General features: G+C 36.9%; 1 protein-coding gene across 6 annotated transcripts in view; it reads right to left on the reverse strand.

Annotated features, from left to right (window-relative positions):
• DOCK1 (dedicator of cytokinesis 1) overlaps window positions 1-23,915 on the reverse strand; it is a 513,270-nt gene that overhangs the window by 75,724 nt on the left and 413,631 nt on the right. For all 6 annotated transcript variants that reach the window (XM_058189019.1, XM_058189020.1, XM_058189022.1 and 3 more), the window contains 3 exons: window positions 20,674-20,714; window positions 17,476-17,566; window positions 11,946-12,065 (listed from right to left, as the gene is read on the reverse strand). In XM_058189019.1, the coding sequence (XP_058045002.1) occupies window positions 11,946-12,065; window positions 17,476-17,566; window positions 20,674-20,714 (252 nt within the window). The remainder of the gene's footprint in view (window positions 1-11,945; window positions 12,066-17,475; window positions 17,567-20,673; window positions 20,715-23,915) is intronic.

Below are 23,915 nucleotides of genomic sequence, written 5' to 3' on the forward strand. Positions count from 1 at the left end.
GAAACCTCTGCACCTGGGTTAAAGGAATTGCTTTTCTCTCTCATGACTTAATGTAAATAACAGTAGTCTACAAGTAACATTAAATGCATTCTCAATAATATTTTATTTTTAAATTATTTTCTTCATAGCTTCTTTAGTCTGTCTTCTCCCCCTCCCTACTTTTTCAATTTCTTTTTCTCCTGTATTCATTTTCTTACCATCCTTTCATTATTTGCAGCAGACCCACCTTGAAAAGTGGCCATTTTAGCTTATGTTTCATATAAATAAAGTATCATAGGTATAAAGAAAAATAAATATCTAGTATTTTATTCCAAAATTGTTTATCTAGTCATTAGAAGTAATAATGTTAATATGGATAGACAAATTGCTCTTCTACAATATACTTGTAATCATCAGTAAAGTACAAGATGTACTTCAGTTGATAATTAGAGAATATCTCAGTGGCTTCCTAATCAACAGGAGTGAAATATGGAATGATGAGCGCTCTCAGGACGTCAGTTTTCTAAATATAGGTCTATTTTATCTTTCTCTTATTATCAGTATTTAGATGGAAGATTCCCAAAGGTGCTACCCAAACATGTATATTTCAGTAGTTGAATTTCCTTGATCACTGTACTGATGACAACCTTAGGAAACTAGCGCTGTGTTTTCATTTTTTTCATTCCCTACTGAGAAGCTGAAATACTTTCTCATCTTATTTATTTCTGTCCTCTACTGAAAAGATATTCAGAAGCTTCCTTCACTTATTTCTTATAAACGTACATAAATGCTTCGTGGGGTATCATTTAGATCTTTACACAAACTTACACTGACATTTTCTATAGCTTTACGTGCATGAACTGTGGGAACAATGTATTTGAAATGCTTCAAAGAAAATGTTTTGATAACTCTGAAACTAGCATTGCCAATTTGAATCTTATTAGGAACTGTTTTTATCAAGTGTATATAAAAAAACTTCATAGCACTAATAATATCCTCCTGTTTTTTCTTGGATTTACTTCTTCTGCTTCTGATTTCCTATATATTTGCAATATAAAAAGTTAAAGGTTCCCCTCGCTCATACGTGCTAGTCGTTGCCGACTCTAGGGAGGTGGTGCTCATCTCCGTTTCAAAGCCGAAGAGCCAGCACTGTCCGAAGAGGTCTCCATGGTCATGTGGCTGGCATGACTCAATGCCAAAGGTGCACGGAACACTGTTACCTTCCCACAAAAGGTGGTCCCTATTTTTTCTACTTGCATTTTTATGTGCTTTCGAAACTGCTAGGTTGGCAGAAGCTGGGACAAGTAATGGGAGCTCACCCCGTTACACGGCAGCACTAGGGATTCGAACCGCTGAGCTGCCGACTTTTCAATCGACAAGCTCAATGTCCTAGCCCCTGAGCCACCGCATCCCATTTGCAGTATATAAAGCCCTAAGATAAGTAGTTGTCTTTTGAAAGATAGATAAGGATCCTTGAGAAAGAGTGAAGCACTCAAGAAATAATGTTATCTGAAATTTCATTTCATTAAACGCATTTACAGTCAAATGTCACATGTTATCTGGTTACTGAATTAATCTGTTTCCTGATTTATACTTACTCACAAGCTAACCCAAAGGTTCAAGTTTGCAAATCACAGGAAGTCACACAAACACACACAAAAACCAACTAAGGTTAAAATTAACAAAAGTCACGTGCTATGAAAATATAGAGAATAACGTGTTTGGAAGGGAACTTGTCCAACCTCCTGCTTGAGCAGGAAACTTATGCTATTCTAGACAAATGGTTGTCCAATCTCTTCTACAATCCTCCAGTGATGGAGCACCCACAATTTCTGGAGAAATGTCATTCCACTGATTAATTACTCTCACTGTGAAGAAATTTCCAGGTTGGATATCTCTTTAATGATCTTCTACCTGTTATGTTCTGCCCTCAGATGCTTTGGAGAATAGGTTGACTTCCTCTTTTCTTTGAGAACTCCTCAAGTACAGGAATATTGCTACCATATCACTCCTCCTCTTCATTAGTCTAGACATACCTAATTCCTTCAACCTTTTATTGCATGATTTATTTTGAGATCCCATATAATCTTTGTTGCTCTTCTTTGCACTCTTTTATGTTCTCAGCATCTTTTTTGTATTGTGGTGACTAGCACTGGACAGAATATTCCACGTGTGGTTTCACTAGTGGCATTATCACTTTTTGTGATCTTGATTCCATCTTTCTGTTGATTCAGTCTAGGACTGCATTGGCTTTTTTGGCAGATGCAGCAAACTGTTGGATCATACTTAAATGATGGTCTATTATGACACCTAGATCTGTCTGTTGAGTCAGGTACCACTATTCTATACATGTGCATTTGTTGTTGTTTTTTGCCTAAGTGTTGGGCCTTCCTTTTCTCATCACTGAGCTGAATTTTGATGGATATGGCCCAGTTTTCAAATCTGTCAAGATCCTTCTGAACCTTGAGTTGATCTTCCAAAGTGCTAGCTATTCTCCCTAGCTTGGTGTTGTGTGCAAATTTGATGAGTCCTCGTCCTACCCCCTCATGTAAATCATTTATGAAAATGTTGAAGGGCACTGGGCCTAAGACAGAACCTTGAAGTACTCCATTGCATGCTTTCTTTCATCTAGATGTAGTTCCGTTGAGGACTACACATTGAGTATGATTGATCAGACGATTGTGAATCCATCTGTTGGTTGTACTGTCTACCTCACATTGTGAATCATGTGCTGAATCCATTTTGCTGAGTAACACATATGCAAGTATGAAGAAAACCTATGAAGGATTAAAATTTATCCCAGATGATATATATTGTAGACCAAATTCTGTTCTTAGAGTACTAATTATTGGCTATGCTGTTGGAGATTTGGACTGCTTTACTTCCATAATATATGGCGATTTAAAAATAATTGGAGTAAGCATTTCTCTTACTGACAGAAAAAGAATCATCTCAACTTAATAATCATGGTGCCATGGATACTTTACAAAATGCTTTGTTTAAATCAAGATACGCCTACTGCATTTTCACATTCTACTAAGTAAATTACCCAATCAAAAATGAGATTAAGTTACTCTGGAAAGGCTTATTCTTGACAAATTCATACTGACTTCTAGTAGCTATCACAGATGCTTACAGATATATATCTCTTTATGATCTGTTGCAGAATCTTCCCAAGAATTAATACTGAATGGTACTGGATTTTAAAATTTTCTTCCTGAAGGTATGAATAAGAACCCCCCTCCCCTTTCAATTTTTTGGTACTTCACCCTCTCACTATATTTATCACAGATATTAAATAAAGAGTCAACCAAAGGATCAGTTATTTCAGAACCCTAGAATGCAATCATGTGGTCAACTAATTCAGAGTAAACAGACATTTCTTGACCATCTTTCTGTCACCCTCTATCATTCTGCTCTTTATAATTATTTGTGGAACAATTAATCTCATGAAACTGAAATGGAACTTGAGTAGTTTCCTTTTATTTGTGAGCAGCTAGTATAGAAATTCCTTTCTTCTTCCTTTTGTTTTGAACACACTTGAAGAAGCCCTTTTTACTGTTCTTAACAGGGTTCCTCCTCCCCCAACTTCAGCTCATGTTGAGCATTAACTTTACTGAAACAATCTTTGTAGTATATGCAGGCACTCTTCCTTGGTGACCAATCATTTTTCTGCTTGTTATATGTATCCTTGTTTTCAAAGAACTGTACATTCATGTTGACAGAGGGCAATCTACATTTTAGTAGCTTCTTCCTAATATGCAGTAAGATTATTATCACTGCAGACAGGGTTGTGAAACCAAGAAGCTGATTTCAAGCCTTGAGCCTAACTAAGCTATGACAAACTGAATGTGTGAGATTTCTTCTAAAGTCATGTCTGAGATTCTGATAATATCTTTCTCCTTTCTCCAGTGCACAAACTGTGGTTCAGGGCTTCTACTGCCAATCATCATTATAAAAGCGGCTATGCTTTGGCCAAACATAATATATCAGTTTTATCAGCTATAATCCATGTTGTCCAATGGCCCATCTTCCTGAAAACAGAAACAATGGTCCTAAAAACCGTATCTCCTACCCAATTTTCATAGTCAATCGAAGTACTCATCTTTTCTTTTCTGTTCCTCTTCTATCAATGGAAAGGATGCATAAAAATATTCTTTCATTTTTTTCATGTTCTATCCTGTATTTGTTTTAATATTTTCTTCAAAGTGTTTGAATTTTTTTTTAAAATAAAATAAAATAGAAATAAAGTCAAAATAACTTCTCTTTGGCTTCTTGCAAGATACAGTTGCATCCTCTCTGCCTGTTTTTCTTTACTGCAAGATTTCTCTGTTCTCTGAAGTCTCAAAGGCTATTTTCTTTTTTAGGGACAGGAGGCTTAAAGCTGTTTCTCAAAGTAGAATATTTATTTATTTAATTTACATGCTGCCTATTTCTTGCAACTCTAGGTAATTTACAATATATAAAAGTCACAACATATAAAGCAATTGTTAAAAAAACCGTGCCAAAATTCATGTTCCAAGTCCTTCTAAATCTAACAATAATCCTAAGTAAGCTTAAAATGATTAATGATGTGAACAGTGAGGGACAAAAGGGCTGGAAATAAAAATGACGAAGGTGAAGGGTGCAGGGAAAAATAATTTCTCACCTGCTAGCATAAAGCAGAACCAGTGGGGGGTTTTTTTTGTTTCCAAAAAGTAAATTAATATATAAATGAATATCTCACAGATACAAGTGTATAGTCTAGGATGGAACTGTGATCTAAAATAATTTTTATTCAATATTTTATTCAAATGTATTGAAATTATATTTCTGTTTTGGTGAACTAAGAAATGAAATGTAGATTCAGTTTCTTTTTGCTCACCTATTATTTTTTTTAGCCACTCAACATTTTTTGTTTCATTCATTTGAACAGAAATTGTGAATATTTTGCTCATATGTGTTACTGTGAACAAATCTAGCTGTTGAAACATGTAATTTCTGTATTTATTTAAAAAGAAGGTGAAATTGTATTACTTATTATGAAAGAGCACTAGAATTCTAAAACATGTTATCAGCTGTATTGGATGATTATTGCAAGATGTATAATCTATTTAAAAAAATCCCATGAAAACAAAGTTAAAAATAATAATATATATTTGTCAAAAGAAGTGGTACAATTTATCATAATCATTCAGAAACAATTTGTAATCTTATTTTTATCCCAATTATTTTTAAATTCAAGAAATATTTCCTCAGATATAAGCTAGTTTATCAGTAGCAATCTTTAAAACACTTTTCTAATCTCTCCTAGCCTTTATTTAAGGAAAGTTGCTTAATGAGATATATAGGTAGTTGTTGACTTATGACTGTTATTTAGTGACAATATGAAGTTATGGCAGAACATCCAAAAGCATTTTATGACCCGATTCCAAAGGTACAGCTGAGTGCCCCTGCACTCAATCACTCTTATGACTGACTATAGGGGCTGCTGCAGTGCTCCCCACCCCATCTCCTTCCATTTACTCCCACAGGGTCTTGGGCTGGTTTTCCACCCCACTGGACTCCATATCCTATTCCTCACTTTCTTTTTGAAGATCTCCAGAACTTCATTTAGAGAAGAAAGACAGACTGCTCTGTTCTTGGCCCGTGTGGCACGATCCTAGATTAAAGTGACCAGATTTCAGCGATGGCAAAGCGGGACACCATTGACGGGGGGGGGCTGCGCATGCGTGCTGAGTCTTGCCATCTGCCTGAAGGAGGAGGAGCGGCTGCTGCTTCTCCGCTCTTCCAGGCAGGCTCGGGTCTCCTCTCGGCTCTTTTCTTCCTCTCTTCCTCTCGGGTGAAGTCAAGCGGCGTCTCTCCTCCCTCTCGCGCCCCCTTCTCCGCCTCCTCCTCTTGCATTGCCGCCTCCCATTTTCAGAATGGGAGTGAAACAAAAAAAAATCGGGACTTTTTGGAATTGCCGCGGGACGCGGGACAAATTATTAAAAAGAGGACTGTCCCGCCAAAAGCGGGACATCTGGTCACTATATCCTAGATGCGACCACCATTTTCTGAGTGTCCACAGTTCAACGTGTCCTAAATGGCAGCTACTTTGGGATTACTCCACAAGGCTCAGGAATGGAGCAGTCTCTGAAGATCTTCAAAAGATAAATGCACAATGAGTGTTGCAAGGTTAGGAGGGTTTGGGGCCTGGTGGGATAGGAAGAAGGCCCAAGATCTGTGGGACTGCAAGGGACATGAAGCAGACCACCAGGTACCTCACTGGGAGGGAAAAATATGTGCTACACCTCTCGGGGCCCCTGAGGCATTCCATACTCTGCTTAATGATCCACACACTTGTTTAATGACCACATGGACCACATGGCCACCAACGACCACATTTATTTATTTATTTATTTATTTATTAAATTTTTATACCGCCCTTCTCCCGAAGGACTCAGGGCGGTGTACAGCCAGAATAAAAACAAAATATATACAATTTAAAACAACATTTAAAAAGAGCAAATTTTAAAGGCTGATTATTAAAATTTAGATTTAAAAATTTAAAAATATTAAGAATGCCCAATTTAAAATTCAACACAAATTATGCCAGTCCCGCTTTAATAAATAGATATGTTTTGAGCTCACGACGGAAGGTCTGAAGATCAGGCACTTGACGCAGGCCAGGGGGAAGTTCGTTCCAGAGCGTCACTGCCCCCACAGAGAAGGCCCTACTCCTGGGGGCCGCCAGCCGACACTGTTTGGCGGACGGCACCCTGAGAAGACCCTCTCTGTGAGAGCGTACATGGAGAGGGTGCGCAACTTGGGCGTCCTCCTGGATGAACGGCTGTCTTTTGAAGACCATTTGATGGCCGTCTCCAGGAGAGCTTTCTACCAGGTTCGCCTGGTGCACCAGTTGCGCCCCTTTCTAGACCGGGATGCCCTATGCACGGTCACTCACGCCCTCGTGACGTCCCGCCTGGATCACTGCAATGCTCTCTACATGGGGCTCCCCTTGAAGGGCATCCGGAGACTGCAGTTAGTTCAGAATGCGGCTGCGCGGGTTATAGAGGGAGCCCCTCATGGCTCCCGTATGACACCTATCCTGCGCAGACTGCACTGGCTACCTGTGGCCTTCCGGGTGCGCTTCAAGGTTTTGGTAACCATCTTTAAAGCGCTCCATGGCATAGGGCCGGGTTACTTACGGGACCGCCTACTGCTACCGAATACCTCTCACCGACCCGTGCGCTCTCACAGAGAGGGACTCCTCAGGGTGCCGTCAGCTAGGCAATGTCGTCTGGCGACGCCCAGGGGAAGGGCCTTCTCTGTGGGGGCTCCCACCCTCTGGAACGAACTCCCCCCAGGACTCCGTCAACTTCCGGACCTCCGAACCTTCCGTCGCGAGCTTAAGACACATTTATTCATCTGTGCAGGACTGGACTAGATTTTAAATTTTTAGGGGTTTTAATTAGTTTTAATATTTATATTATTTTTTAAGAATCTGGCTTTAGAATAAGTTTTTTAATGGTTATTTTAATTTGTACATAAATGTTTTTATTTGCCTGTGAACCACCCTGAGTCCTTCGGGAGATAGGGCGGTATATAAATACGAATAATAAATAAATAAATAAATAAACATGTGGAAGAGCAGGGATTACTTCAACTGTAATGGTTACTTCTGACTGTAATGAGCAAGTCCATTATGGTTGGTGGTCAAGGACCACCTTGGTACATTCACCATCACTTCCCAAAAAGTTCATACCTTGAAGTGGCTCATATATTATAACTATACATCCTTACCTATGTTTCAAGATGGAGAGAGGGGGTCTTGTCTGAAAATTTGGAAACATAAACTATTTTTGGCGCATATTAAATATAATAGTTTGTTCAAAAGTGGATTCAAAGTGTTCCTAAATTCAAGTGTTTCCTAAATGTGAAGAGCCCGACAAAGCAAATTCAAAGTTGCAGACAGAAAATTCAAGGACAATGAAAGAGCAATAACATTTGTTACATAAATGCTAATGACTAAGTAAAAAAATTTGCTGATCTTTTGAAATGCAAAAAGGAAGGAAGCAAGTAAACGCCTAGCAGTGCTCAAACTAGCTGCCTTCTACTCCCTTTTTCCATTTATGACTACACTACTCAACACAATTAGAGCCAAAATAAAAATGAAGTTGTTTGATAAAACAATGTTCTTGCAAACTGTGAATTCCTCGTTTTGTAAAGGTCAGCACAGATTAAGGCATTGTAAACAGATACTTTACCTGCTGTTCATAAACAGCCCATTAATATCATAGTAGCAGAAATGCACAAATCAGTTCTTTAAAAAATATATAGGTACTGCAGTTGCTTCCTCCACAAGCATCTTAAGCCATTAAAGTCATTAAATATGCTGCAAAAAAATTCCAGCTTTCTAATTCAGTTTGTTTCACTGCCTGAAAATTCATATTTAAAAGCTGTCCCTATTATTTCCTTTTAGAAATAGCTACATAGAACAGATTGGATAGTTTTTGTTAACCCCCAAGTTTATCATTAATTATTATTTATCACATTTGTACATTATTTTTCTTTTAAGCCTTACAGGAAAGACAGCATATGAATGTGATGGATTATATTTCTTATTGTTAATACTTAACACAAAGTAACTCACTGATAATACATAATTTCTCTACTGGGAAGAGGAGGTGAAAAATGAATTCTAGAACTCGAAGTGTTCAATAACATCTGGTCCATCTTCAGGTTTAAAGAACTGATACTGGACGGAGCTACATTTATCTCCATTATTATTATTTTTTGTAAAATGATCAGGCAGACAACTTGTACTTATTCTCAACAATACTTGCTAGGCCAATTATGTAATTTCAGGCTGAATGTTATATTTTTATATTCAGATATACAAAACGGCTCAACTTCCAAAATTGTTTTGCTACGCTGCCTGGAAGCACTGCAATTTTGAGATGCTTAAGCCTTTCCTTGCCTGAGCAACAGACAGCTATTCTTCCTGTTGATGTCACCAGTGGGTGACTTAAAGACGAGCTAGCAGAAAGAAATCTGCTTCCAAGGTGACTGCATAGTGATAGCTGCAGGGGGTAAAGTTGGTTAAGCATTCAAGCCAGCTTCTTACCCCGTGAAGACAAAACAGATTTTGGATTTCCTCTATTCCAGGGGTTGTTGTCACTAGCCTGAGGATACAAATCCTCTCTAGGAAAGTCGGAAGAATAAATATAGGTAGTCTTCAACTTACATGTGATGACCCTGGGCTGGGCACAGAAACAACATAGCCAGAACTCCCCTTTATTGTTCCAACTTTCCCCCAAAAGTCCCACCATTCACTGCAAGTCCAGGAGCCAACTTCTAAACATGCACCTCCAATAAGTCCCGGTTGGTATTAGTCCTATTAGCTATTAGTAGAGGAACAGCACAGTTCTGAGAGCAGCCACAGTTCAAGGAATTTGGTTTCAGAGAGTCCTTCTCACAGGAAGAGTTCCCTAGGAATGCAGCACCACCCAGAGTATAACTGTGTCACTGCAACCTCGCACGTAGCCAGGCCAGGCAAGCAAGGCCAGCATGGCAAACAAGGCAAGCACAGCAGAGTATCCAGACGTCAGTAACAGCACGTGAGACTGGAAGAAACAACACTTGTTCCCAACAAACGCCCCTACCAACGGCGTCTCCCTAAATCTCATTCCTCAGGTAAGCCTTGTGAAGAGTGGCGGGATGCACTCCTCCTGAGTCGTCAGGTTGTACTGCGCTGATCCCACCTCTTCTCCATTTTCATGATTGGCGGGAGGTAATTGCTTGTCACTGAAATTCCGTCACTCCTTTGCTCCACTGCTTGCCCTGTCCTCCCTCTTCGCCCGGTCTTCCGGCGCCCCCTCTTTCTTGTTGCTGATCCTTCCCTCCCAGGCTTGGGGACCCGGGACTGTCTCATCCTGCTCATCCAGTTGTTCCTCCATTGGCCCTAGCTCCATCTCATCCTCCTTCTCAGACTCAGGCTCCGACAGGGCCATGACAATACAACTATTTGTTTAGCAACTACTCAAAATTACAATGGCACTGAAAAAGGAGATTTATGACCAGCCCTTGCACTTATGGCCATCCTAGCATTCCCAAGATCATGTGATCAAAATTCAGAAAACCAGCATGAATTTAGGATGTTTGTAGCATGCTGGGGTCATATGATTGTCATTTGCAATCTTCCCAGATGGTTTCTAGCAAGCAAAGTCAATGGAGAAAGCTGGATTTGCTTAAGAACTGCATGATTAACTTAACACCTGTACTGATTCGTTTAACAACTGTGGCACAAAAAAATTCAAAGTTTTTTTTTCCATTTAATTAAAAAAATTCATTTTTTAAATTAGATATGTTTTTTTTCTTTGAATAAGACAATCAATTTAACCGTCTCGATTTAAATTTTGGTTTCACTGGTTAGATAGGTTTGTTGTTATAGAAATGGCCAGTACAGATAGTCCTCAACTTACAACAGTTCATTTAGTGACCATTCAAAGTTACAAAAGCACTGAACAAATGGACTTACAACCATTTTTCACAGTTATGACCTTTGCAGCATCCCTATGATCATGTGATCAAAATTCAGATACTTGGCAACTGACTCAGATATATGACCGTTGTTATGTTCCAAGGTCAAGTGATCATCTTTTGCAACCTTTTGACAAGCAAAGTCAATGGGGAACCCAAATTCACTTAACAACCAGGTTACTAACTTATCAACTACAGTGATTCACTTAACAACTGAGCCAAGAAAGATACAATGGGGCAAGGCTCACTTAACAAATGTCTCACTTAACAACAGGAATGTTGAGCTCAATTGTGGCCATAAGTATGTATGTATTACTATGTAAAAATAAGAAGTTGAGGCTGCAATGTTATTATCTTCTACTATACTCAAAAGATTCGGAAGTCCGTGCCTTTTTTTTTCTTTTTCCCCTTCTATCCCACATGTTTTCCCTTTTTTTTCTCTCTGATAGTTTCCCATTATTTTCATTTTCCTTTGTATTTTATATTCTGATAAACTAATAAAAATTTGAAACCTGAAAACTATGGCAAAAATGTGGTATAAAATCAGGTGTAACTCTCTTAACAGCTGCCTTGCTTAGAAACAGAGATTATACTCCAATTGTGGTCGTAAGTTGAGGACTACTTGTATGTGCCTAGAATTAAATATATTTTATGAATGAAGGCAAATATACGGGTTCCAGGATAATGTTGCAGGATCTAATCTGAGTCGGTCACCAGGACCAGAGGTTTAGTCTTCTGAGCTTTTGTTCTCGTCCTGGAGCCCATCCTCAGGGAATTTTTTTCTAGCAAAGTGTGACTTTTCTCACTTAACAACAATTCTTGAAAATAATCATGCAACATATACTATTTTTATTTTTTTTTCACTCTGGGGAATCTGATAAGGAACTGGGATAGAATGGGGAAAAGGAGAAGGAATTTATTCAGAAGAACTGGAAATACTGAGTCCACTGTTCATCTTGTTTTTTTTAAAAAAATTGATGTGATTCTCATATAATATCTAATTCACTTTTTAGTGTCTGTTTAAGGCAGGGAAGAGAGAACATCTTTCATGTTCTCAAAAATCTAAAGTGAGCAATATCAAATTACTGGTCATTTTGTTTGATATTCTCAGCAAAGAAAAGCAATTCAAAGCTGGATATTTTATCAGTCCAGCTCTTAAGATTCAGAATCAGTAACAATAATTCAGAAGGTTCACTTTTGTAGTAAGCCCACATAGTCTCATAAAAGCAAACTATTTTCTTTAGAGTTAAAACGTAAGGTGCTGAGAAGTCTTATGAACCTGCAGAGGTTATTCCCATAAATCTCTAATAACTATAACCATTCCTAGCTAATTGGAAATGCCACTTTATTCTTCTCATGTCTAGAATACTCTTCATAATTATTCAGAACGTACTATTATTCTCACACAGAGTTTACAACTTTTGGTCAAATAATGTAACTTGGGCTTTTTTCCCCCTTATTACCTTGCCCTTGTCAAAATAATGGATAATTTCTTGATAGAGCTGATCTTTCAGTTGTCCTTGCGTTGCTGCCTGGTAGCCATCTCGTTGAGTAAGATGTGCTGCACAAGGTTCTTCAGACCACTATATCAAATGAAAGCCATGAAGAAATTAAACATTAATAATGATTAATGTACATATAGCTCTATCCTGCTTTAAACAAATCAAAAAAAATTATTAATTTATTTATTTATCAATCCTGCCATCTCACCAAAGGCAATTCTGAGCAGCACGCCTGTCGTGCAACAAACAGACAAATATAAAACCCACAAATATTTAAAAAAAAAATCGCACTAACAGTAAATATAGTGGTAACTTGATACTCAACTGCCCTGAAATTTGACAAATTTGCTACTCAATGCATGTTGATGAGAATTTTTTCCCCCGCTACTCGTCATTTGTTTGGTACTCTGTGCACAAGCTAGAAGTTGTCTATCACCTGCCTTGTGACTCATTACCCTTTCCAGCCAAAATAAAATGTCACATGCTTGTCTTTGTTTGGCACTTATTTTTTTAGTACTCATCATCCTCCTTGGACCAATTAATTATGAGTACTGGAGTACCACTGTACTAAAAGCCACCAGGGCCTCTGGTGGCTCAACAGACTAATGCAGTCTGTTATTAACAGCAGCTGCTTACAATTATTGCAGGTTCAAGTCCCACCAGGCCCAAGGTTGACTCAGCCTTCCATCCTTTATAAGGTAGGTAAAATGAGGACCCAGATTGTTGGGGGCAATAAGTTGACTTTGTATATAATATACAAATGGATGAAGACTATTGCTTGACTATTGAAGACCTGAGTCTTCAGAGAAGGGCGGGATATAAATGCAAATAAAAATTAAAAAAAATTAAAAAATTAAAAAAACACGGAATTAATTTGTGAGGAATTTTTTTCAGGATGTAGACTATGATATCAGTGCTGGAAGTTCAGACTTCACCTGCTAAAGGACATCAGGAGCTGAATGAAAAGCTATTTCATATAAAAATGCCTCACATAATCATTTATAGAATTGTTCTGTTGTAAATGAGCCTGCAGCACTGATCAGTTTTGAGTAAATAGAATAATGAGACAAGAAAGGGGAAAAAATCAGATATGATTTGGGATTTTAAGAAAAATTAGTATATGTTGTAACCCTTCTTCAGATTTCCAAAATATCAGTTCCTTGAGGGAAGATGAAGGTACATATTCTAGCCTTCTTTCTTCAACCCCAATCCCTCAATGCTGACAGGAAAAATCTGCAAGGAAAAATCAAACCAACCAATCTGCAGTCATATTGGCTGGAGATTCATGTGGCACTATATCAGAACAGGTTGAATTGTAATTGTATTATCAATCCTTGCTATCAAGAGGTAGAAGACAAACACTGAGATTGTTAGAATATGATTAGATTACAGTTTAAATTATAAAACATATTCATTAATTAGTTATTTTAAGAGATTCACAAATGAGCATACAGTTAAAAAGACTTCTATGAGATGGCAAACAATTCAATCATTGATTACTGTTCCCAGATTTGGGCCAGTACTACAATACATAATTTATAGACGTTCAAAATCAACATATGGAAAATGCAATTGCATGCCCATGGATTTCAACACAGCTGCTACCAAATGTTATGTGTGGGTCTTTTATCTTACATGGAAGAGATGAATGAAGCTTTCCTGTATTATTGAATTAATACAGGACTAAAATTATAAAATCAAACACAGGGATCCTGCCAAATGTATAAATTAGAGCTAATATATCTTAAAGAATTTTTAATGAAGCTGAATTGAATATTTATTCAAAAGTATTTATTAAAAGTATTTAAGCTAAAAGAATAATATTGATACTGAAGGTATGCAGGCATAGAGAAATCTGTTCTTTCTGTGAATATGTATCTTTATTAATTAACACAAGGAAATCAGAAAATTATGATCTTGCTTGTTACTAGGACTTTTCTCTCTTTCTTGGTTGTCTTCATAATGGAAGGGATGGTTACCAAATCAAGTTCCAAGTAGCATCATTGCTGCTTACTGAGGTTTTTTTCAATCAGTCTTATTATCTTGTTTCCACAGGTAGTAGCTGCTGCCCCTGCCCCTGTTATTCCAAAATTGCATTCATTTCCTTTGTTACTGTTATTTTTTTCTCCCATCTTCTATCCATATCCTCACTAAGACCTTCTCATCTGAAGAACTTTGGACCATAGATCCAAACAGATTATGGGTACAGCTGCATTCTTGAAAAGAGGCAATTGACATTGGCAAGGATACAAATAGGGTGGGGCTGTGTTCTGTTTTTTTGTAGGAAAGAAGAGATGCCATTTACTTTGGAAGCACTTTTCAATATTTGTTTGGAAAGTGGCAGCAAAAGAAGGAGAGAGAGCCATCTGAGTGAACGTCAGAGGCTAATGTAGAAGGACCAGTCTTCATCTTCTTAGTCAGACAGACTGGTCAGGCCTCTCCAGTATGGGTTTCAAAGGTTGCCTGAGCAGACCTCCACCGCACATCACAAGTCAAGAAGACTGTCCTTGCAGTAGCAATCACTTAAACTGCCAAAATGAGCTGCTTTATTATACTTCGTTGATAATTCAGGTTTGTGTTTGAATGCTACTGAAACGTATAAACACTCTATCTCATGTTTTGTTATTCTAAAGTTTATAACTTTATTAGGAACTTAGACTAGGTGGCAGTCCTAAATTTCTGTAAACAGATGGACTACAATTCTGAGGAAATGTGAAATGAAGTACAGTAGATAGGGATCTTCTTATCTGGATTACCTGCACATTATTGTATTTTCTTTCCTTAAATAATCTATTTCTCATTAACAATTAGAAAGCTCACAGTTTTAATAAAAGCTGTTTGGCGACAGCTTTATTCTTTAAGCCTGACCTTAATATCATTAACATTTTGTTTTTTATAATAAAATCACAAGAAATTTTAGAGAAGATGGGTACATCAACTAAAAATGTCTCTGCATTGGTCTTACAAATCTACTGCAAATCTTTTCAGTTCTGACACTGACATTTTCTTACATTTAACATAATGTAGCTGTTCTTTCATTTTCTTCTTATTTAAAGGCGTTCTTTCAATGTCCTATAATTTATCTTTTGTCTCTATTTTTTTTCTGAAACCTCTTTCTTATATAATATCAAAACAGATCACAGACTAGCATGGCTCATAACAATGATTTTAAAATGAACCATAAATCCATCAGAAAATCATTTTCATCATTAATATCAGTATCATGATGTTATGTATGGATTTTCCCCCCCAAATACTGTATGGTATTTGTACGTTTTTAACATGGCTTACAAACACTAGGATAGTCAACACTTAGAATATTGCCCAGCAAACAAATATTACATTGAAATGCTGATAGAAAAAAATGGTCTTTCTGTCTCACAGAAATGAACAAATGCCACAGTCAGCTGGTTGCTGGAAAGTTTGAGAACTTGAACTGGAGGAAAGGGATATAACATGGTCCACATGCATTATATCTTTGTGTGTGTCACCTCCATTTGCACAGAACTCCTAACTATGCAGCATGAATCCAGAGTCACAAAAGGAGTTCTATGCTTTATGTGTGCAAATGTAGAGTTGAGTTCCCTGCCAGACTCTTGTGATTCAGCATGGATCTGTAGGAAGATCTGAAAGGAATAGAAATGATGCCCTCCAATAGGAACCAGGTGTTTTAAGGCAGATGAACCTGGAGATCCTACGATATGTAAGCATATTATCTGGCCTAAATATTCATGCAAACAATATTATAGGGATGATTCAGCTTTATACCAGAATGACCCCTTTTGTGATAGATGCACAATGAAAGGTGACTGAAGAATGCAGATTATACGGTGATTCTTAATCTCTCATCTGCAGTTTTTTGTGCATTACCAGATTCAGCTTAAAGCTTTAGAGAATGCTGAAAGGCTTGAGGATCAGAAGGAAAGGAGAAAAGTTTTCAGATATTCTATCCTCCCTGTTCCATTTATGGAGGCCTTCAATCAGCAAGGAACACTTGTTTTCGGCAAAATAAGATGGACCTCACAACGTCACTTTCTTTATCTTTTCAAAAGTAATTTGTTTACTACTAATTTACCCAAAGGGTTAATTAGAACATTAGCATATGAATGGTCAAAAACCGCTTAGGAAAAACTACATTCAGCTGACCCATCTGACCATTTTAAAAGATAATGAAATTATTTTTACTGCTGTATTCAACTATCTATATTTAATCTATACCTCTATACCTCTATCTATCTATCTATCTATCTATCTATCTATCTATCTATCTATCTATCTATCTATCTATCATCTATTTTGCCATATGTATACACACACACACACACACACACACAAAAACCAGATTGAGAAAAAAAGGAAGATTTATTTGAAGTAAAGAGAATTTCATTATCTTTTAAAACTGTGTGTGTGTCTATGTGTGCATGTGCGTATGGATATCTAACTTGATCTTACTACGAAGTACAAATATTAAAGAATGCATTTTCTATCTACACATATAAACATTCTTAGAAACATTTAGTTGACTTAATAGCATTGTAAAGTAATTATAAAGGGGTGGAAGGGCAAATTGCAAGAATACAGCTATAACTACAAAGACTTATCTAAATCATCTCCCACCCCTTGATCATTATAGAAATGGGGAAAACTATTATGATTTCTTTTTCTACCAAGTTACATTTAAAGATACTTCAAGGCAAATATCAAGAGATGCTCTTGTTGTGAATAGTTTCTCGTATTTTGAAGTATCCATATTCTTCAAAAACTGTGATATTTGGAGAAGGGTACAAAGTTGTAACGAGTCACCCTGCAGTGCTAAAAAATCTGCTACCTAAAGAAAAAAAACAACTGGAGAAGAAAACGAAGCAGGTACCACTCTACAAACTTGGAATATTGCTTATAAGTTTCAATATCTTACTTGCAATATTTGGATCCAAAGCGGGAAAGACGTTTCAGATCTAGCATGACTGTTAGCTGTACTTGTCAGCATATCCTTAAAGAAGTCTTGACTTTCCTTGGGCTCACATGATAGCCACTTGATTCAGAAAAACATGTGTTAAGAAGGCATTAATGAATTGTCAACAGAGCAGTGACATGGTTGCATCATGTCACATCTCCTTGATTCAAACATATATTTTCTGCATAGCTATCATGCAAACCCTGGAAAAAGTAAGGTATCTTTAAGGCCACACTAATAAGGATGGTGAAACGTGCCCCATGCTGAATCTAAACAGATGATACATCACATCGTGGTTAACAATCTGTACTGACATTTGCGGTTATTCTCTTGGGGTACTTTGTCTTTACTTCCACCCCAGGTCCTTGGGTGATTGACTTTAAACTAAATTTCAGGCAAAAATCCAGTAACAATTCTATACCCTAGCTTTCTGTTTCTTATAAAATTGTATTTTGTATGCAGGTATTATTTATTTCTGGAGAAATTTTGCATCTTAAATTCTAAACCTTCAAGATTAAAAGTATGTGAAGTATATACCTTAAGAAGCTTTGCATGGAGAAGTAATGTGTAGGCGGCTTCAGTGTAGTTATCACATTCTTTGTGCAGGTCACAAAGTTTGTACAAATACCTGAAGTAATAAAATATAATTTTCAACAATATTACATAATAATTATGGTTTAAGATCCCATGAATTCTAAATGCTGAAATACGAAATAAAATTAATGTTTTTTTTTAAATCTTATATTTCAAATCAAAGAATACTTAGTACCTGGCATTCAAAAGAAGTCTCAGCAATTATACGAATAATGCATTTCATGAAGTTATATTTTCCATGGTTAAAAGATTCATTTTTAAAAAAATACTGATTTTCTGAAAAGGGTCAAAGTATCATTTTGGTAAGTATATAACTGAAAAATTCTATTTTTGAGCCTAACTTTATTTTCTTTAAAGTAATTCCAAAGAAACAAAAACTTCTTTGCTACTTTGAAAATAAATAAGAATCCACCCTAATATATAAAATATGATTTTTATGAAAATAGCAATTATATGTATGGATTATATTTATTATATTTAGGAGCCATAGTGGCACAAAGGTTACATAGCAATATTGCAGGCTAACTCTGCTGACTTCCAGCAGTTCGATCCTGACCGGCTCAAGGTTGATTCAGCCTTCCATCTTTCCGAGGTCATTAAAATGAGGACCCAGATTGTTGGGAGCAATGTGCTGACATTTGTGAACCACTAGGAGAGTACTATGAAGTGGTATATAAGTCTAAGTGCTATTGTTATATTTATGCTGATAACATTAGCATTGTTGTCTTAGTGTGTGTTATTATTATTCATATATTTGATAGTGTTGATAATTTTGAATCAGAATCAGAGTTTTTTTTAATATGGTGACCAAAACTGGATGCAGTATTCCACATGTGGTCTTACTAAAGCTTTATAAAGCGGTATTAATACTTCACGTGGTTTTGATTCTAGGCCTCTGTTTATACAACCAAGGACTATGTTAGCTTTTTTGGCTGCTGTCGCATACTGCTGACTCATGTTTAAGTGATCTAGGACTCCAAGGTCAAAGTTACTGTTTTCAAGCCAAGTTTTTTTTGTTTTGTTTACATTTATATCCCGCCCTTCTCCGAAGATTCAGGGCGGCTTACAGTGTATAAGGCAATAGTCTCATTCTATTTGTATATTTTTTACAAAGTCAACTTATTGCCCCCCCAACAATCTGGGTCCTCATTTTACCTACCTTATAAAGGATGGAAGGCTGAGTCAACCTTGGGCCGGGCTTGAACCTGCAGTAATTGCAGGCTCTGTGTTCTAATAACAGGCTTCTTTACCAGCCTGAGCTATCCCGGCCCTTCTTTTGCCTAATCTGTACTTGTACCTTTGGTTTTTCCTGCCCAGGTGTAAAATCTAACTTTTCTCCACATTAAATTTCATTTTGTTTGCCCATTGTTGAAGTCAGTCAAGATCTTTTTGGATTCTGAGTTTGTCTTCTGAGGTGTTGGCTATTCCTGCCAGCTTAGTGTCATCTGCAAATTTGCTGAATTCCCCTTCTATTCCCACATCTAAGATTTATGAAGATATTGAAAGTAATTGCATTATTTTAATTTTATTTAGTTCCATATGCATTTTATATATCAACCAGAATCAAACAATTTGTTTCTTATTTAATTTGTTTGCCACCCATCTGGGCAGCTTACAACATTTAAAGCAGTAAAACCATGACAATAAGGATACAAATGTATAATTAAAAGATGGGAGGGGAGGCAGCAAGATATGCAGGGGAAAATGGGATCCACTATTAGTCCATTAACCACCTCCAGCATAGTACTCCTCCTTGGGCCTCAGCTCAACTGGCAGAGATAGATCTTCAGGCTCTTGTGGAAGGTTGACGCCCCATAGAGGCTCTTGTAATAAATATATAAAATAAATACTTACATATTTATTTAGCTAACTTCGGAGAACTTACATCTCAGAAACATATATAACACCTTTTTACCTTGGCATGATTGCATATTATATTAGGATCCTGATGGTGACTGTAATGTGGGAGAGCAGGAAAGCATGGAGAGAGCAATTTTAAGACTTTCTATTCGGCTGCATTTGAAAGTCATACAACTCTATATTTCCTTCCAGTGCAGCTATTCACATTTAAGTATTTTTTTTAAAAAATGATGCTAATGCATGTTAAAAATAACAACTTATTGTCATGGAGTAGAAGTTATAGAAAGAAAGAAAAAAATCTTCCTTCCTGATGTAATGAAGTGCTACTGTCTTGGCTTCAGTTTTAGACTAATGAAACCTATATAATATGTAGCTTTGTCCTCTTCTACACTGCTACAGAATTACAGAAAATCTCTGTAATTTCTGTCATTCTGAATAGGTTACATTTTGAGTTGTTAATGATCAAAATCAAAGCTTCAAATGGAGGAAAGATACTACCTCAAAGAGGTTCCATATATTATTAAAGAGTTGCTCAAAAGCAAATAATCAGATGGTACTTTTACAATCTTTTGATAATTAGAATTATAACCTGGGGAAAGAAGGTTTTAATATCCATTGGAGAATGCAAGAATGCAGTTGTGATAATAAAAGATAATAATAATAAAAAGCAATGAGAAATTGTTCTTGCTGCAGAAAGGTGGTTGGTAATTAACATCCCCTTTCCCTGTTAAGAAACAAATTAAATCAGTGATAAACAAAAACAAATGAAAGGGCCAGGAGCTAAAAAAAAAAAAGCTCTTGCAACCACAGAAAAGGAGCAAAGAAGTACCAATCATAAAGTCATTAGAAGAAAGAAAACTTAACGACAAATAGACAGTTCAAAAGACAGTGGGAAGTGTTAAAAAAGCAAGATGGCAGGATGAGGGTGGGGATGGGAACAAAAGAACATGGTAATCCTGTCAGGAATCAACGTTAATATTTGGAAAAACTAAATGAATAAATTACATCTGCTGAGAAAAAAGAGGTGTGAAAGCAAACCTTGAAATTACATATCTATATATTCTGAATAAGAGTCTCCTCTAAGTATGCTGCCTAAAATTTAATTCTGTGATATAATAATACGATCCATATTGCACACAGCCCTACTTTAATCAATACTTAGGATTTCATTAGGTGTTTGCAGATATATGAATAAAAGGGTCTGCTTGTGCTGCATTTGTGTATATGCAAAATCGTGTATTTATTCTTTAAAAATGTCTAATAAAATTCATATTTACAAACCTTATGTACATTTCTTCTCTTTCAATCTCTTTGTAGAAATTCTAAGGAGGAAAAAAAGAAGTATCAGCCTATTTTAATGAATTTGGTTTTACACATATGTGCAAGGGTTTTACACTATACTATATTAGGAATTTATCACTCTATAATATTGTAATGTGATGTTTGCATCTTCTAGAACTCATTTTTTCACCTATGAAATACGAAAACATTGTTTTTTTAAAACATTTTATTACAAGAACTCCATATGCCCCCAATAGGGCACTTTCAAATCCTAAACCATTAGCTCTTCTCACTTTTGCAATGTACTAGTCATCATAATGTACTGAAAAACAATTTAAAACTTTAAACAAAAATTAGCGTTAAATCACCCGTTCTTGAAATCTAATAAATTAAAGAGCATATTAAAAACATAAATAGCTTCAGGTAGGAAGGAGGATGAGTGCTGATAATTATAAGATTACTGGAATAATATATTCCTCCCTTCTGATGCAGAACTAAATAAAACTCCTCCTCTGGAATATAGTTTTTCATTAAAAACACAGATGGACTACATTTTCCCCTTTATGCCTGCTATAATTCCCATAATTAGCACACCCACAGCACTGGTATTATTTGTTACTCATTAGAAAACTTCACTTTAGCTGTAAAACTCATTTGAGGTTAGGTTCAGTTTGTCTCTTCCTTGATTAAAAAAAACATCCTTTTAGAACCGAATCATAGTCTAAAACATAAAGAATTCTATTAATATAAATGACCAGTCTATTGAGAAAATGTTTCTATGCAGTGATGTTGTCTAAGAAACCTGCTGTTTGTTATGTATAATTATAGGCTTGCAGCTTTGAGCACAAATTCTAAGTTGACAGTGTTTCCAATGGACATTGTCCATTGGATTATCAACATTCAAATCATACATATTTCTTTAGCCATAAATGAAAGCATAATATGTTTTAGTTTAGTTTTGCTGGGTTAGTACTTTGATACTACAGATGGTGGTTTGATACCAATGATTGTGGTTTCTTTTGGTCAGTAGCATCATTTTGTAGCAGCTCTGCTTATTTCCATTTCCCTTTTTAGCATAACAAGTTGATAAATGGCTCTGGATTTAATAATGCAGTGCGATAAATATGTTAATGCCACTCAGTTTTATTTCTATTTCATCAAATCCAGGAATGACACCTAACTTTTCTCCTTGAGTTTTTTTTTTTTTAAATCAATTGCTGACTTGATGAGGGTGAATCTACTTATGTCAAATACAGGCAAGAAGGTTGATGATCAGAGGCCTGAATGGACTGCATAATTCTCAAGATAGGAATATATCGTTTCAATTAACAGACACAGAACATCACCACATGTGAACTGCCAACAGGAACATGATAGTGTGAGCCTATTATCTCAGTGTTTGTTAGGAAAGACTGATTATTATAAAAATATTTTCTCTTTCTGGACAAATATTATTCTGGATATAATTTTTTTAAATCATGAGATTGTAGAGTATGTGGTCAATCTGTGAGCCATGTGTAACTTTTCCGCCCCAATTTTGCAGATTCCAGAGCATTTTGCAAAATCAAGCAGTACAGATGTTGACATCCAGGGGAGTCATTGAAGAATGTGAGGTTCCCCCCTCCTCCGAATTAAGAAGCTGTTGATGGATCCAATAATTTTGGGAAACTTTCATACAGGCTGGCAGGTGGCTGGGTAAGAAGGAACAGAATCAAATTCAACCAAATGGCTTTGTAACTGAAACCTCACTTCCCTATTAGGGACTGGTGTGCAATTTGGGGGTTATCCTAGACCCCCAGCTCCTGTAGTAGTGGCCAGAGGGGCCTTCTCTCAGATTCATGATATGTATCAACTGCACCCAATTTTAGATCTGAAGGCACTACAAACAATTATTAATGCTTTCATCACTTTGCACAAGGATAATTGCAATGCGCTCTATAGGCGGCTGCCCTTGAGGACCATTTGAAGCTGCAGCTTGTGTAGAATGAAGTGGAATGAGAAATGATGACCATGCCACAGTGTGACTGTGTAACATTGCTGCTTTGTGAGCTACACTGTTTACTAGTATATTTCAGGTGCATTTGAAAGTGCTGGCTATCATCTTCACAGCTGTTGTGGCCTGCCAGTGGCCAGCAGAGCTGGCAACAGATTCGGACAGTGCAGAGGTTGGGGAGGAACGTGGGCCAGTCCTGTAGTCTGGGGAAGGCTCGGAAGATGGCTCTGAGTCAGAGCCAGAGAGGGGGCCAAGGCCATCTGGTAGTTCTTTGCTGCCTCTGGAGTCTCCGAAGTCTGACATCAGCAAGGCAGAAGAACAGCGTGAGCCTGTTACCAGTGTGCGCAGAGCTGCCACGAGACAGGAACAATTAAGGAAACAGGGTCGACTTGGGAGTAAGGCTTGGAGATGACTGGCCCCTCCCATAAGACATAAAAGAGAAGCAAACGGGACGTGAGTAATTAGTTCATCTAGCTGATTCAAGTTTTGAAAAATCTGTTTGTGACTCTGTGCCAAGTTTGGCCTTGTTCTGCGTCTGGAAATTAGCTCTTTGGCAGCATTCCATGTGAGATAGATGGGTGTTGATAACCTTCCTCTGAAAGACTGTTTATCAAGCCTTGTGGACAGTAAATGAAAGTAATTTACAGCCGTATGAATTAAAAAGGTTTGCCGGGACTAAGTTTGTGCTGTTAAATTTCTAAGGAAGCCTAGGTCAGAACAAAAGCCTTTCATGGCCATGGGCCTGGACAATTGAGGGACCATCTATCTCCTATAGCATCTGCCCATTGTGTCTTGTAGACTTGGCATGCTTTGGGTCCCATCAATGAAATAGTCCCACCTTTTCTGTTGTGGTACTCACCATTGTAATATCCTGCTTGAGATTTATATGTACCTGGGCTTATCTTATTCAAATACGTTCTTGAAAACTGGCTCTTCCTTCAGACTTTGAGTTGGCTGATTGGCTGGTAAAATGCTGCATGTTGAGAGTGTTGTTTTTTAATCCTTCTCCATGATTCACTATCTTTGTTTTATAGTTGCTTTTTGTTCTTTCTATCGCATACCACTCGGAGTTGCTATAAATCGGGCCACTTTACAAATTTTAATTTAATTAAAATATTTTTTCACCCTATAAATCCCTTTATCTCTCCTTCAAAAATAGTGTGAATATTTCATAATTGCCCATTCTCGTAATACCTTCTTGACACCAGACTTGCTTCTTGAAAGTAATTTTTTTCAACTGGAAAAAAGT

This window comes from Ahaetulla prasina, chromosome 6 (assembly GCF_028640845.1).
Source record: "Ahaetulla prasina isolate Xishuangbanna chromosome 6, ASM2864084v1, whole genome shotgun sequence".
NCBI classification, from domain to species: domain Eukaryota; kingdom Metazoa; phylum Chordata; class Lepidosauria; order Squamata; family Colubridae; genus Ahaetulla; species Ahaetulla prasina.